Genomic DNA, 15,164 nt, shown 5'->3' with positions numbered 1-15,164 from the left:
AGTCATCCTTGCATCACATTGTTTTCAGTAGCTCCACATTATGGAAGAAGAAAAGGCTGGCGTTCCTCTCATCAGTACCACTGTCATTAAAATCATGCTAATTTATTTGTTTGTTTATTTATTCATTCAATTTGTATGGCCACCCATCTCAGTCAAGTGACTCTGGGTGGCGAACAATCATAAAACCATGTACAAACACAATACAAAAATAAATATACTGTATACAGCAGTTGAGAAAAATTATAACCATAGATGACTGTATAACCAGGAAATGAGACCCTTAACACACCTGGGGGCCCAGGCCCAGGCACATAACCAGGTCTCTCTTTTTTGTTGTTTTGTTGTTAATTTTGTTGTTAATTTTTGTTTTTGTTTAATTTTGTTTGTTTGTTTAAAAGGGCAAAATCTTCTAAATATCCTTTTTTCAAGAGAATAAATCCTACCTATGTGGCAGTGTTAAGCAGGGCATTGTGCATGCTTCAAAAATGATTCGGAAAGAGCCCAGTACTCTCTGTTATTCAGCATATCAGCTCAATGTTGTTCAGACTTGCACAAAAGCCTGAAAATAAATGGCTTTATAGAATAGTAGAGATGTTGTGCTTGACCACACATGGGATCCAAAGCACTTATGAAGCATGCCTATACCTACTCTCAAACAGTGAAACTTTCAGTCCAGGTTAATAGTAAAATAATTCATTCAGAAATATAGTAGAAGCGTTGTTTACATATTTTAATGCAAATGTTTAGTGCATGTTCTTCCTGCATTTTAGAATGTTTCTGTCACCTTAGATCTCCAGTTGTATTTCCTGATAACTGAATCATTTGAGTTTGAACGTTTTGTCCTCTTTTGATGGCGAACCATAGAAGAGCAATATACCATTTCTTTATTCTCTCTTTCCTCTTTTTCAGATGAACCTCCATTTTATCTACTTCCATTTCTTCTGGGCTCTGAAACAAAAGCATATGAAGAGCATTTGAAAATGCAAGAATGTAAAATACAAAAGTTATAGAGTCAAGGTGCTCCACAACAAGCAATAGATCATGACATTAATAATATAATCTGGATTCCCAACTGCTAATACATATTGTATTTGAAATGGGGCTTCAAGGACATGAAGAACAGCAATTACCAATCTAGTTGTGGTTGCCATACCTTGATGGTCTATTACTTCATGAATTACTTGCAACATTATCTACACTTACTTGGAAAGTAAGTAACTTTCTTCCTTAGACAAGTTTTAATTAATTAATTTATATAAGAAATGAGAGACAGTTTGGTCTAGTGGTTAAGGTGCTGGGCTAGAAACCAGGAGACTGAGAGTTCTAGTCCTGCCTTAGGCATGAAAGCCGGCTGGGTGACCTTGGGTGAGTCACTCTCTCTCAGCCCAGCTCACCTCACAGGGTTTCTGTTGTGGGGAAAATAGGAGGAGGAAGGAGTAATAGGTGTGTTTGCCGCCTTGAGTTATTTATAAAAATAATAAAGGTGGGATAAAAATAAAATAAATAAATAATAATTAAATGGCTACAGAACAAGACTGATTTGTTCCTAGACTTCAGACAGCACTTTATTTTGTAAATTTGCTCCTTTTCCACCAAAACTAGAACAAAATATTTTGATCTCCTAAAAAATCTTTCTCCATATTCCCAGTTGCTTCATTTTTAATAATTACAATATACTGTCACCACTATAAATACCTGAATGTATTTTTTCAGGTTTAGTATATGCTTTAGAATGTGGGCTTCTTTTTCTCCAGGCTGGTATATTATACACCGAAGCACACCTCTCTGTAAAGAAAAGAAATAGTTTTAATTTTTCTCTTTTATAACTCCAATTCGGTCAGTCTCTTTGAGCACATATACCAGAATTGTTACCATAACATTTTCTGATATTACATGATAAAAAATCCTATTGAAAAATAGTTTAATTCTATAAGAAAATGTATTCTATATTTAGCCTGAAATTGTGGGTAAGATTTTTGAAGAAGTAAAGCCTTCTGTGTATACTTAATTATTTTATTGCATTTATTTCTTAGATATGTGTTTTGCCTATTCTTCAGGAGCCCAAGGCAGTTTACATGGGGATTTCCTTTCCTTTTATTTCTACAACAATTACACTGTGACATAGGCTGAGTTGACAAAGAGTGACCGGTCCAAACTCCAAACCTACATTAATTGGTTCCTGTCTCAGGGCTGCAAATATCTGGGCTGCAAATATCAGAATGATCTCTAGATGGCAGCAAAGTCATGCAGATCATTCTAAGCCTCTGTACCCCTCTAGTAGTCATCTGGATTTGTGCAGCACAAATAATTTTTTTAAAATACTTTTTTTTCTTCCTGTTTCTTAAAAGCTACAAATGAAAACTTAAACAAAAACAAACATAAAAAATGTGAATACAGTTTAAACAGTTCAGACAAGATTGTACATTAAAAAGTCTAAATAATACAAACTAATAACTAACCTACATATGCAAAAGAAATAAACTTACAATAAAATGGAATTAGGAAAAGAAAAAGAAAAAAAATGAAATTCAGTAGAATTAGTTTATTTTTCTAGTTATATCTAGTTATATCTTGATGCAAATAACTACAACTCAATTTTCAAACAAATTGAACCACATGGAATGATATTATAAAACCACACAGAATGATATCAAATCATAATTTCTTTCCCAGTAGTGACCCAAACTGACTTAAGGGTTAGAAGTATCACAGAATTTCTATTCTAATTGGAACCAAGCACTTGGTTCCAATTAGAATAGATTTTCAGGATTTCAAGGATGTCAAATAATAACACTCCAGTTGGGCCTTCAGTATTAGCTTTCTTGAAAAATATATTTATTTAGGGAGGCACATTTAAAATATAGTATATAAATAAAATTCATTCGGTGTGAAAAAAAGTTGTAAAGCATATTGTGCTACTGCACTAAGACTGAACAAAAGAGAACAACAAATAAACCAGATGGGGCACAAAAGCATAGGAAAATAAATCTTAATAAAATGTTTATTAAGAAATTGCTACACTTTAGTAAATAATATATATTTAAAGTTTAATAAAAAGGGCCTTACAAGATTAAAACGATTGTCATATGAATTATGATGCAACAAAAACTACTATAACATCTGCTTTAAACAATCATACATCTTCCTCTGTATAGATTGGTTTTAACTTTATTAATACAACACCTAATATTTGGAGCAACCAATTTGACAAAGTAAGATAATGACTTCTATAAATAACACCATTTCTTAAAGAACATGCTATATTTTTTTCCAGTTTTTTACAAGGTGTAAAACTATCAGCTTGTTCTCCATTATGTTTTAGGATGACACTTTTCAGAAGGGGTGATATTCCTGAGAGTTACAGAATATAAACACCTAAAAGCTCATAATCTTCAGCAAAGGATCGTTACCTTGTCGTGGTGCTGGAGCTTGAGCACCTCAATGATGCCGTGAGCTAAACCGTGAAGGGCCACCCAAGACGGGAAGGTCATGACAGAGAGGTCAGACTAAATGCGATCCCTGGGAAGGTAATGGCAACCCACCCCAGTATTCTTGCCGTGAAAACTAAATGGATCAGTACAACCAGAGATATGTCGGTATACCATCGGAAGATGAGACCCCCAGGTCGGAAGATGGTCAAAATGCTACTGGGGAGGAACAGAGGATGAGTTCAACTAGCCCCAGACGTGATGACGCAGCTAGCTCAAAGACGAAAGGACGGCTAGTGGGCAAAGGTGCTGGAGGTGAATGGCAAATCCGATGTTCTAAGGATCAACACATCATTGGAACCTGGAATCTAAGATCTATGAGCCAGGACAAATTGGATGTGGCTGTTGGTGAGATGTCAAGATTCAAGATAGACATTTTGGGCATCAGTGAACTGAAATGGACTGGAATGGGCCACTTCACATCAAATGACCACCAGATCTACTACTGTGGACAAGAGGACCACAGAAGAAATGGAGTAGCCTCCATAATTAATAGTAAAGTGGCTAAAGCAGTGCTTGGATACAATCAAAACAACGATAGAATGATCTCAATTTGAATTCAGGGCAAGCCATCTAACATCACAGTGATCCAAATATACGGCCCAACCACAGATGCTGAAGAACCTGAAGTACATCAGTTCTATGAGGATCTGCAACACCTACTGGAGAACACGCCTAAAAGAGATGTTATTTTCATCACAGGAGATTGGAATGCTAAGGTGGGCAGTCAAAAGACACCTGGAATTACAGGTAAGCATGGCCTGAGAGAGCAAAATGAAGCAGGACATAGGCTGATAGAATTTTGCCAAGACAACTCACTCTGCATAACAAACACTCTCTTCCAACAACCTAAGAGACAGCTTTATACATGGACTTCACCAGATGGACAACACCGAAATCAGATTGACTACATCCTTTGCAGCCAAAGGTGACGGACATCTATACGGTCGGTAAAAACAAGACCTGGAGCTGACTGTAGTTCAGATCATGAACTTCGTATTGCACAATTTAGGATCAGACTAAAGAGATTAGGGAAGACCCACAGACCAGCTAGATATGAGCTCACTAATATTCCTAAGGAATATGCAGTGGAGGTGAAGAATAGATTTAAGGGACTGGACTTAGTAGATAGGGTCCCGGAAGAACTATGGACAGAAGTTCGCAACATTGTTCAGGAGGCGGCAACAAAATACATCCCAAAGAGAGAGGAAACCAAGAAGGCAAAATGGCTGTCTGCTGAGACACTAGAAGTAGCCCAAGAAAGAAGGAAAGCAAAAGGCAACAGTGATAGGGGGAGATATGCTCAATTAAATGTAAAATTCCAGAGGTTAGCCAGAAGACATAAGGAATTATTTTTAAACAATGTGTGGAAGTGGAAGAAGACAATAGAATAGGAAGGACAAGAGACCTCTTCCAGAAAATTAGAAACATTGGAGGTAAATTCCAGGCAAAAATGGGTATGATCAAAAACAAAGATGGCAAGGACCTAACAGAAGAAGAAGAGATCAAGAAAAGGTGGCAAGAATATACAGAAGACCTGTATAGGAAGGATAACAATATTGGGGATAGCTTTGACGGTGTGGTCAGTGAGCTAGAGCCAGACATCCTGAAGAGTGAGGTTGAATGGGCCTTAAGAAGCATTGCTAATAAGAAGGCAGCAGGAGATGACGGCATCCCAGCTGAACTGTTCAAAATCTTGCAAGATGATGCTGTCAAGGTAATGCATGCTATATGCCAGCAAATTTGGAAAACACAAGAATGGCCATCAGATTGGAAAAAATCTACTTATATCCCCATACTAAAAAAGGGAAACACTAAAGAATGTTCAAACTATCGAACAGTGGCACTCACTTCACATGCCAGTAAGGTAATGCTCAAGATCCTGCAATGTAGACTTCAGGAATACATGGAGCGAAAATTGCCAGATGTACAAGCTGGATTTAGAAAAGGCAGAGGAACTAGGGACCAAATTGCCAATATCCGCTGGATAATGGAAAAAGCCAGGGAGTTTCAGAAAAACATCTATTTCTGTTTTATTGACTATTCTAAAGCCTTTGACTGTGTGGACCATAACAAACTGTGGCAAGTTCTTAGTGGTATGGGGATACCAAGTCATCTTGTCTGCCTCCTGAAGAATCTGTATAATGACCAAGTAGCAACAGTAAGAACAGACCACAGAACGGACTGGTTTAAGATTGGGAAAGGAGTACAGCAGGGCTGTATACTCTCACCCTACCTTTTCAACTTGTACGCAGAACACATCATGCAATGTGCGGGGCTTGAGGAATCCAAGGCTGGAGTTAAAATCGCTGGAAGAAACATTAACAATCTCAGATATGCAGATGATACCACTTTGATGGTTGAAAGCGAAGAGGAACTGAGGAGCCTTATGATGAAGGTGAAAGAAGAAAGTGCAAAAGCTGGCTTGCAGCTAAACCTCAGAAAAACCAAGATTATAGCAACCAGCTTGATTGATAACTGGCGAATAGCGGGAGAAAATGTAGAAGCAGTGAAACACTTTGTATTTCTAGGTGCGAAGATTACTGCAGATGCTGACTGCAGTCAGGAAATCAGAAGACACTTAATCCTTGGGAGAAGAGCAATGACAAATCTCAATAAAATAGTTAAGAGCATCACACTACATCACACTGACAACAAAGGTCTACATAGTTAAAGCAATGGTGTTCCCTGTAATAACATATGTCTGTGAGAGCTGGACCACAGGGCAGACTGAGCGAAGGAAGATAGATGCTTTTGAACTGTGGTGTTGGAGGAAAATTCTGAGAGTGCCTTGGACTGCAAGAAGATCAAACCAGTCCATACTCCAGGAAATAAAGCCAGACTCCTCACCTGAGGGAATGATATTAAAGGCAAAACTGAAATACTTTGGCCACATAATGAGAAGACAGGACAGCCTGGAGAAGATGTTGATGCTAGGGAGAGTGGAAGGCAAAAGGAAGAGGGGCCGACCAAGGGCCAGGTGGATGGATGATATTCTAGAGGTGATGGACTCGTCCCTGGGGGTGCTGGGGGTGTTGATGACCAACAGGAAGCTCTGGTGTGGGCTGGTCCATGAAGTCACGAAGAGTCAGAAGCGACTAAATGAATAAACAACAACAAAAGCTCATAATGGGAATCAGTTGGGCGTTATATACTGTTACAGAGAAAATGTAAAATTTTAAATCTATTTTTTCCCTGAATGTGACAACAGTATGTTACAATTAGTCTGAATTAGTCAAGTCTTCTATTACTAATCCTTACTAAAATTCTATTATGAAAATAAATATTTAATAACAAGGTAAGAGGGGATAGGCCTGGAAAGATACTTTTTCTGTATTTTTTTTTTCTGTATTTCTTGGAAAAAATGATTAACTTCAATTAAAATTAGTAATCAACATGTCCCCACATGAATCAAAAAAGAGGTAAAAACTTTCCAGCTGCGTTAAGCTAACTGTGATTTGTTTAATCTTGGCTTGTGGACTAAGCCATAAGCCATAGTTTACAAACCAGAATTATTGCATTTACATAACACACTACAGATTAGGGCAAGCATTTAATGTACTAACATTTAGACACAGATCATAATAACCAGACCAGGAAAACCATAATGTAAAGTGAGATTTCAAAATAATCACAAACATAAACATAAAGCAAAAATAAAGAATGACTGCCATAGCTTGCCTTCTTAGTGAATATACTCCAGTGAATAACATGAACAGCACTAACTACCTTTAGGCATATTTAACAGAAAATTAACATATTGCATTGATTTGAATTTTTAAATGACCAATTTCTTGTAACCTCATTCCTTGCAACTTTACAAAAACTTATCTGCAGAGACATTATATATAAAAATTGGAATCCTATATGTGTGTGTGTATATAATATATTCATTTAATAATTTAAGAAATCATTTACTTGCATTATTTTAGACAGCCCTTCCTCAAAATTAATTCCAATGCAGTTTATGCAGTTCATAAGATTTAAATTTTGGATTTTCAAATTAATATGCAAAACAATAAACTGAAGATGAGACCCTTACAGAAGCAAAGTAACAATGTTGAAAGCTTTAGGACAGAGCATCATAACTAAAAAACCTTTACTGATGAAACAGTAGTATTGTTTAATTAGCATAATAGAACACCACCTCATTAGGAAAAACTGACCTCCATATCAGAAAGAGATCTTATGAAGCTAGGTGCTCACCTGTAGATAAAATCATCTTGGATTCTTTGGCCACCCCAATTTTAGCATAGGTGAGATTTTGTGACCCTCCAGCCACTGGAGAACTCAAGGAAATGCTTCTCCCGTTGGCTCTCTGAGAAGGAACATAAGAGGCATTCTCAGCATTCTTGATTTGATCATTTTGTTGGCAATTCCCTTTACTTTTAGGATTTGAAGTATGCACTGCTGCAAGAGATAATAGAACAATCAATATTTTCCCCCAAGATGTAAGAAACTGCTCAGGGCTGCTCAACATATATGGCAAGGATGTGAAATATATTCCAATTTAGTCATCCATGCATTCCAGTTTAGTCATCCATGAGCCCAGAACATTCCAGCTGGAAGCAATTGGAGCTGCAGAACAGCACTTTGTGGAGGACCATAAGTTGTCCACCCCTCATATAGAGGAATGAATGAAACACTGGATCCTAATAGAGAGCTCCATCTTAATAGAGTGTACCTGATGATGGAAATAGGGCAGACTGTGATATTTTGATTCATTCAAAAAGGTTCTTTGAAATACCTTTTGCTGTCAAAGGGGTAGACAGATTTTTGGATTCCTCAGATAGCCATTTCTTTTTCTTTACTCCCTTAAAATGATGCTTCTTGATGCTTTCCGGGTGGCTTGTAGCTGGAAAAAAAATGTTAGGACTGTGTTTTCAGTTCTAGAGTGATGATTAGTAAGGAAGACAATCCTGATAGATCTACACACTCCACTAAGCCATTGTTTTACCATGATTTAGTGAATAAACCACTCTAGCTAGATTCATGCAACTTATTCTTCAAAGCAATCAAATTTTGGCTTAGCACACTCTGTGAAACAGGACTATCTGTGGCCTCTCTTCCCATGTTAGCACATGATCCAGGAATTCTATTCATAGTTTTAACAATATCGAAGCACTCTTCTGAGGGATAAAATGGTCTGGCATTTACAGCACCAATATTACTGCATGGTACCTTTACAGGTATTACCTCAGTGGCTGTCTCATTTGATTACTGCTCTTCAGTCCTCAGTTGCCAAGTTGGCAAATGAAATGGCCTACAAATACAGAAATTCCCCAGCAGAGTCTGATGTATTTTTAAACTGATAAGAACAGTTGACCAAGACAGAGAGGTCGAATCATTGCTAATAGCTTCAAGTATGAAAAAGAAACAGGATATCCAGGGTGATCTGTATCGATCCACTCATTGTTCTCCTCAATGGCTAATAAGCATGCATGTTTCCTTCCAGAAAAGACAGGGGCATCAAAGTCAGTATAACGAAGCATTCGCTAAAATCAATATGGCAGCAGGGGACCCACTGTCAATCTTCAGAGCTCTCCCATTCTATTGCTATTATAACAACATTATGACAGTTCAATTACTACTTTTATTTGGCATTTTTATATATTTCATCCAAGTATATGAGCACTGACTGGAGCAAAGAAAAGCAGCAGCAGCTTCCATTTCCCTTAATATTAGTACATATATGGCCAGGGGCTGCAGTGAGCTAATGATGATGCAAATTGGGTAAGAAAGAATTTATATTCATTTCTTAGCCAAGTTAGCCTTACTTAGGGCTTATTCTACAATGTTCTGAGTATTTTTCCCACCTCAAAATGGCAGAAAACTCTGGCCCCAGTTTTCAGTAACTATGGGCAAAAGTGGCTCCAGGAATCACAAAAATGGTCTTCAGGGGCTGAATTAGAGCCTCAGATGGTCCTCTCACCAGCTAAGGAAAATAAAGCAGGCATATGAACAGCAGCAGCAGAAATGAACAAAGATATTGTAGGAAAGGGGTATCTTGCCTAACATTTCTCCCCTGAACATGTAGGACATCTCAAAATACTATAGATGAATGAGCTTAAAGGAACATATTGTAGAGGAAAACACATATAAAGTTGGTGAAGGTATGCAGGACCTTTTGCAGATAAGAGAGACAATAAGCAACGTCTCAACCCTCCGAATGGAGGGAGCTTGATGATCAAAATAAGGCTGCCTTGATTCCATATGGTATAAAAGGGGCAGAGGAAGACCCTGGCAGGCTTTTAAGATTCTGTTAATATATCCTACAGCAATTAAGCAGAATTCCAGTATCCTTCAGGTTACTGTTTTGTGACCTGGCTGACATATATGCTGTCAGATGTAACTGACACTGAAGCATTTTGGGCACCGTATTATGAATGAGTGACATAATGTGAAAAAAGTGAAAAGTCTACCACATCACTTTTAAATGTATCCCAAAAATGTAACTCAAAGTGAGCTGCTCAGTACAGTCCCTTTTTAGCTTCTTGGGAAATCCAAGTGGTTCACTGTATCATGGGCAGTAGAAGCATTAGGGTGCTGGTCTGTGAATTCAAAGCCCCACACTTTTAAATAATAGTAACAGCAACTGCCCTGTTGGTTCCTCATCTTCCTTTTCGTTGTTTTGTTTTCTCTCTGGAGAAACAAAGGGACAAATAAAATACCCAGAACTACTGCCTAGGAAGCAGGTGAGGAGAGAAAGATAACACATATATGCACATCACATGAGCATGAGCACATGAGACATGGGAAGGAAGAGGAGAAAAAAAAGAATGCCAAGACTGCATAGGAGCAAAATTGGACGCAAAGGCTCAGAGTGTTTGAGCTTCCAGAGCCCACTGCTGTGCCATTGAACATAAGACAGTAAAAATGTTCACAATGACTATTACGTTTATTCTGCTTAACACAAACACAGTTATCTGGTTTTGTTAGTACCAAAGAAACTGGCATGTACTATAGCTAAACCTAATAACTGGGATGAGATAATCTTTCTGACTCCTAGTCCTTTTATGTCCAATTTAGACTCCTAGTCCTTTTGTGTCCAATTTAGAATGACTGCAAGGCTAATCTTCATATTTTGACTATTTTCAATTATATTTGGACTGAGAAACATAGACAGGTTTATAAGCATGCAAGGTCAGAGCTTGCAGGAATCCACCAGCCAATCTACGCTGGCCCTGGGAATCATATCCTCACCCCGCCAGGCCCATGCCTAAACACACATGCCTCTCCAATGTTCACACAAATAAAAGAGCATAAATTGCTATACATTCCCCATATTTCTGTGTTCAGTATAATGGCCAACCTACTTCACTTCTGAATTTCTCCTAATACTGGTCTGCTACCAGTTTTGCATTTGGATTCCTTTAGCTAGTCTTGCTAATCCAATGTTCTCACTCCAGGCACAAATGACTAGGCTCAAATTATCATACTTCAGACACTTTATGCAAAGACCTAGCTCTCTTGAGCAGTCTATAATGCTGAGAAAGGTGGAAAGAAAAAGAAGCAGAGGACAACCAGCAGTAATGTGGATGGATCCAATTATAGCACCAATGGGTGCATCATTGGAAGATCTGAAGGGCCAGGTTGGGGACAGATAATCTTTGAGAAAGTCTATCTATGGGGTTGATTTGATGGCACATAATCAGTTAAACCTAATCATGCCAGTACAGTGCTATGATAGACTACTAGGAACTGTGAAGTAGACCATGCCAAAAATTCCTTCCAGTATTAGTGCAGGTGCATTTTTCAAGAACAATGTAGTAATGATTGCCACCTCTGAAATGGCATTCATTCCCTTGAAATATCCTCATATCCTCATCCAGTGATACAATGCTACTGGCGTGAGAATATATCAAGATGGTTCCCCAATTGTGACATCACGTAAGCAACACATGGCTCAAATCACCCTTTGAATGGGATCAACACATTTCTGGAAGACTTCTAAAATTAGAAATTTCACTGGCACATACTGTATTTTAGCCAAATTACACAAAGCCCTTGCCAGAATGTTCTAAAAAGGCACATACATTTATTTCCCCACTGAGAAAAGGAAAGAAAGATGAGACAGGAGCTCTGAATACCTTTAATGTTTGAACACTTCAGCACTGTAAATTCTTTCTCTCCGTTGAACATTTTGTTTTGTATTCCTTCAACAAATATATTTCTTTGTGACAAATAACAATCACCTCCTACAGAGAAACAGGCATATTACAGAGTTATTTATTTATTAATCAATCAAATTAATATGGCCGCCCATCTCATGAAAGTTACTCTGGGTGGCGTACAACAATGAAATAAAACAATAAATATATAAACAATTATTACCTAAAAACCACTATTAAAAAAATCATCATTATCCATTATCAGAGAAAAGATAGCAAGAATAAGAAACATACAAAAAAAGTAAAAAAAAAAAATAGTATTCTAGGTGTCTGCCGGAATATGTACTTTTCCCTTTAACTAGAAAAGCAGTGAATGGTAAAATGTGCACATGAAACAAAGTTGTTTAAACTAGCAAAATTAAATGTGGTTCCATGCTACGAGCATCAATGGATCCTTGTAAAGCCCAAACAGCAATAACTCTTTCATGTGCCTGAATCATTGTACTGATATTGCAAACCTGTAAGCTGATGTTTTACTGTTTCCTTTCAAAGGCCTTCTGCTTATTTTAAACAAATTATAAACACATGTCTCACCTAACATGAAAGGAAGAAGTTGGAAAAGTTTGGAATCAATAGCCATATTCAGATGGTACTGTACCTAGAATGCTCAACATACAGCTGCTAGGTCAGTCTCATTTGCCACCATCATTCGAATGATGCTACTTCCTTGCAGGCATTGTACATTCAGCACAATTGCCTGCAGGGAGAAAACAACCTACCTCATAGGGGTTTTTCTGGGGAAAATAGGAGGTGGGAACATTATGTACATTGCCTTGAGTTGTACAAAAATAAAGGCAGGATGTAAATCTGACAATGATGATGATGATGATGATAGAACAACATGAAGTTGTCCTGATAATGCTGACATCACAAAAAAAAGATCAAGAAATGACACGAGGCTTATCAGGAGTGCTCACGTATTAGACATTTTGGGCATGGCATCTGAAAGGGGCTAGAGTTTCTTTTAGAACTATGTTGCTTGCCTGGGACATAACACTGCAGTACTGTAGGTGACTTGATTCCATGTAAAACACACGAGAATTCAATTGCTTGAAAACCATTGAATGGGAGCTTTTCACTACCATATTCTTTTTTCTAACAGATGACACCAAAATCCTTGCTGGGGGCTATTATTTCTCAAAGGTCTATTCAGCAGCTTCCACCATCCCGCCACCCAATATTATCTTGCTTCTTCTGATGGGAAATCGTTTTCTGTTCTTCTGAAACCTGCTCTATCTCTATTACAATTCCGGTGACTTTATAATATGTTGATTCAAATCTCAAGTTTGTCTGTGACCAAATTTTGTGTGCGCTCTCTTTCTTGGTGGGTTCAATAGAGAAGGGGTGCAAAAACTGCAGCCTAGGGAGGGAAGGTGAATGTAGCTTGTAAACAACCCCAAAGCTTCTTTAAATAAAATTACAGAAACAAAGACAGATGGCAATGCTTCATGAAATTGGAGAATGAGAACAGACTGAGCAGAGCTTCTATAAACCAGACAGGGTGTGTGGGTGTCTGTGTGTGTGTACCTCTATCTATCTATATCTATATCCACATACATACATACATACACACACACACAAACATTTGAGTTCTTTGCAAAATTTGTATGAGAGATGGCTGAATGCAGGTTGCTGCATGCTTATTTCAATCTCAGTTACAAGAAACTAACTGAGGGCCAAAAGTCCGTGTGTAGAATGTTGAGTCCTCAAAGGGACTATTTGACTTTGTACCCCTCTGACTGTCATGGCCGTGAGGCCCAGGGGGGCAGTACGGCTGCATCAAATCACTGTCACCCATTTAGCACCACCCAGGGGCAGGTGTAGCTTCAGGAATGTTACGGATGTGGGTATCAGATGTGATACTGGAAGGAGTGCCTCTGCTCTGTATCAGTGGGGCTGGAAAGATTCTCCTTGTTGCGACTGTGGTGCAAACTATTAAACACATTGTGCAAGACTGCCCACGACATGCGTTCCCTGGCTCCTTAGAAGATCTGCACAAAGCAACACCAAGCAGAAGCGATCGCCTGGATAGCTGAACTGGACATCCAGTTATGAGGCTACTGCTGTATCCCTGCAAAAGTTTTGTATATAATTGTGTGGACTGTATGTATATATTTGCCTTTTCTCTTGTCATGTACTCATCATACACTGCACACACACCACAAATCTAAATACTGAAATTGTATTTTAAATAATTACCTCCATTTTCAAAGGCACTAAGTTCAGATTTAGAGCTACTGTCCAATGACGCTGTTATTTTTGTTTGCCTTTCTATAATGTTAAACTTTGATGGAACTGCAACGCCATCACCTAGAATGGTGAGAGAAAATCTGTGAAGTTGTTAAACTGCATGTAATAGGAATAGTTTTCTGTAGGACAGGTATTCCTATGGCATTAGCTACTGCTCCATCAGCTTTAGCCCCCACCTATTGGGAATATGGGGATCGTGACTATGGATGACTGAGTCTTACTTACGACCATTTTTTTCTATAATCAGACTGATTTTCTTAGGAATAATTACTAAAATATGACTCCGAATATTCTGCTTAATTCCAAGACTGAAGTGTCTTAAATACATGAGCATAATAATACTGTAAAGTGTTTTTAATACTTTAAACAGTCATTTTGCAGTACATTTCTACACATAATTTGTTGCATAAGGCTCAACTGAACTTACAGTAAGGCTGGGTTCACATATTGTGGTAAATTATAATAGGGCTAATATAACTTTTCATGAGCCCACCTAAACATTCAGCATGCTTTAATTGAAGAAACAGAAAGGTTGTATGTCGTTTTTACATACAAGGGTACACAGGAAGCTGTCTTATACCAGATCACATTATTTATTCATGTAATTCAGAGATGAAAAACAAAACAAAACAAAAACATGTGGACCATCAAACCCCTTTTCCTGGCCTCCAGAGCCCAATTGGCAGGAGGCCCAAACTGTTTTGTAGAGACCTAAAATATCCATTATATGACTTTCAAATCCTCAGTCCATCCCCCCCCCCAAAAAAAAATCAGCCCACTTTGGGCAGTCTCCACTTATTTTGAAATAACATGCTGTGCAAAGCCTGCTACAGCCCTCAAGCTGAAAGAAATTGCACTCTTGAGCCAAGCCAATGACTAGCAGCAGGTTTATGTAACTAAGACAGGTGACTACCCAGGTAACTGGCAAATTCCCCATTGTAACACTTTTAGCTGGAAAGTCCAGAGACTGAACTTGGGGCTGTTCCTGGAGTCTACCTCTAAGCAATATGTTAATGAAGATTTTTAACAATGAATATTTCTTATTTTTAAAAGAAAAAAATAACATTTAAGATCCAAAATTAAAACTCCAACTGGTCTATTCCTTGCCTTCTTGTAAATCTCTGCATGTTTCCATAGGTTTAATGAGCTCATTCTCCAGCACTGAAGGATTTTTTGTTAAATGATTTTCCTGAGAAGTCTGAATTCTATAGTATTCTCCTGGTTCATCCCCAAGAAGACAAAAGAAAAGAAAAAT

At 38.0% G+C, this 15,164-nt stretch overlaps 1 protein-coding gene across 1 annotated transcript in view; it reads right to left on the bottom strand.

Annotated features, from left to right (window-relative positions):
- Positions 1-785: 785 nt before the first annotated feature.
- Positions 786-15,164, bottom strand: part of C7H12orf50 (chromosome 7 C12orf50 homolog) — a 31,478-nt gene continuing 17,099 nt past the window's right edge. The window contains exons 6-12 of the mRNA XM_063308910.1: positions 15,017-15,127; positions 13,859-13,969; positions 11,579-11,686; positions 8,236-8,343; positions 7,695-7,898; positions 1,696-1,785; positions 786-948 (exon numbers count right to left, since the gene is read on the bottom strand). Of these exons, the coding sequence (XP_063164980.1) occupies positions 923-948; positions 1,696-1,785; positions 7,695-7,898; positions 8,236-8,343; positions 11,579-11,686; positions 13,859-13,969; positions 15,017-15,127 (758 nt within the window). The 3' untranslated portion in view covers positions 786-922. The remainder of the gene's footprint in view (positions 949-1,695; positions 1,786-7,694; positions 7,899-8,235; positions 8,344-11,578; positions 11,687-13,858; positions 13,970-15,016; positions 15,128-15,164) is intronic.

Source organism: Candoia aspera, chromosome 7 (assembly GCF_035149785.1).
Source record: "Candoia aspera isolate rCanAsp1 chromosome 7, rCanAsp1.hap2, whole genome shotgun sequence".
Taxonomy (NCBI): domain Eukaryota; kingdom Metazoa; phylum Chordata; class Lepidosauria; order Squamata; family Boidae; genus Candoia; species Candoia aspera.
Note: the sequence above shows the minus strand (reverse complement) of the source record. Positions and strands in the feature narration are given on the sequence as shown.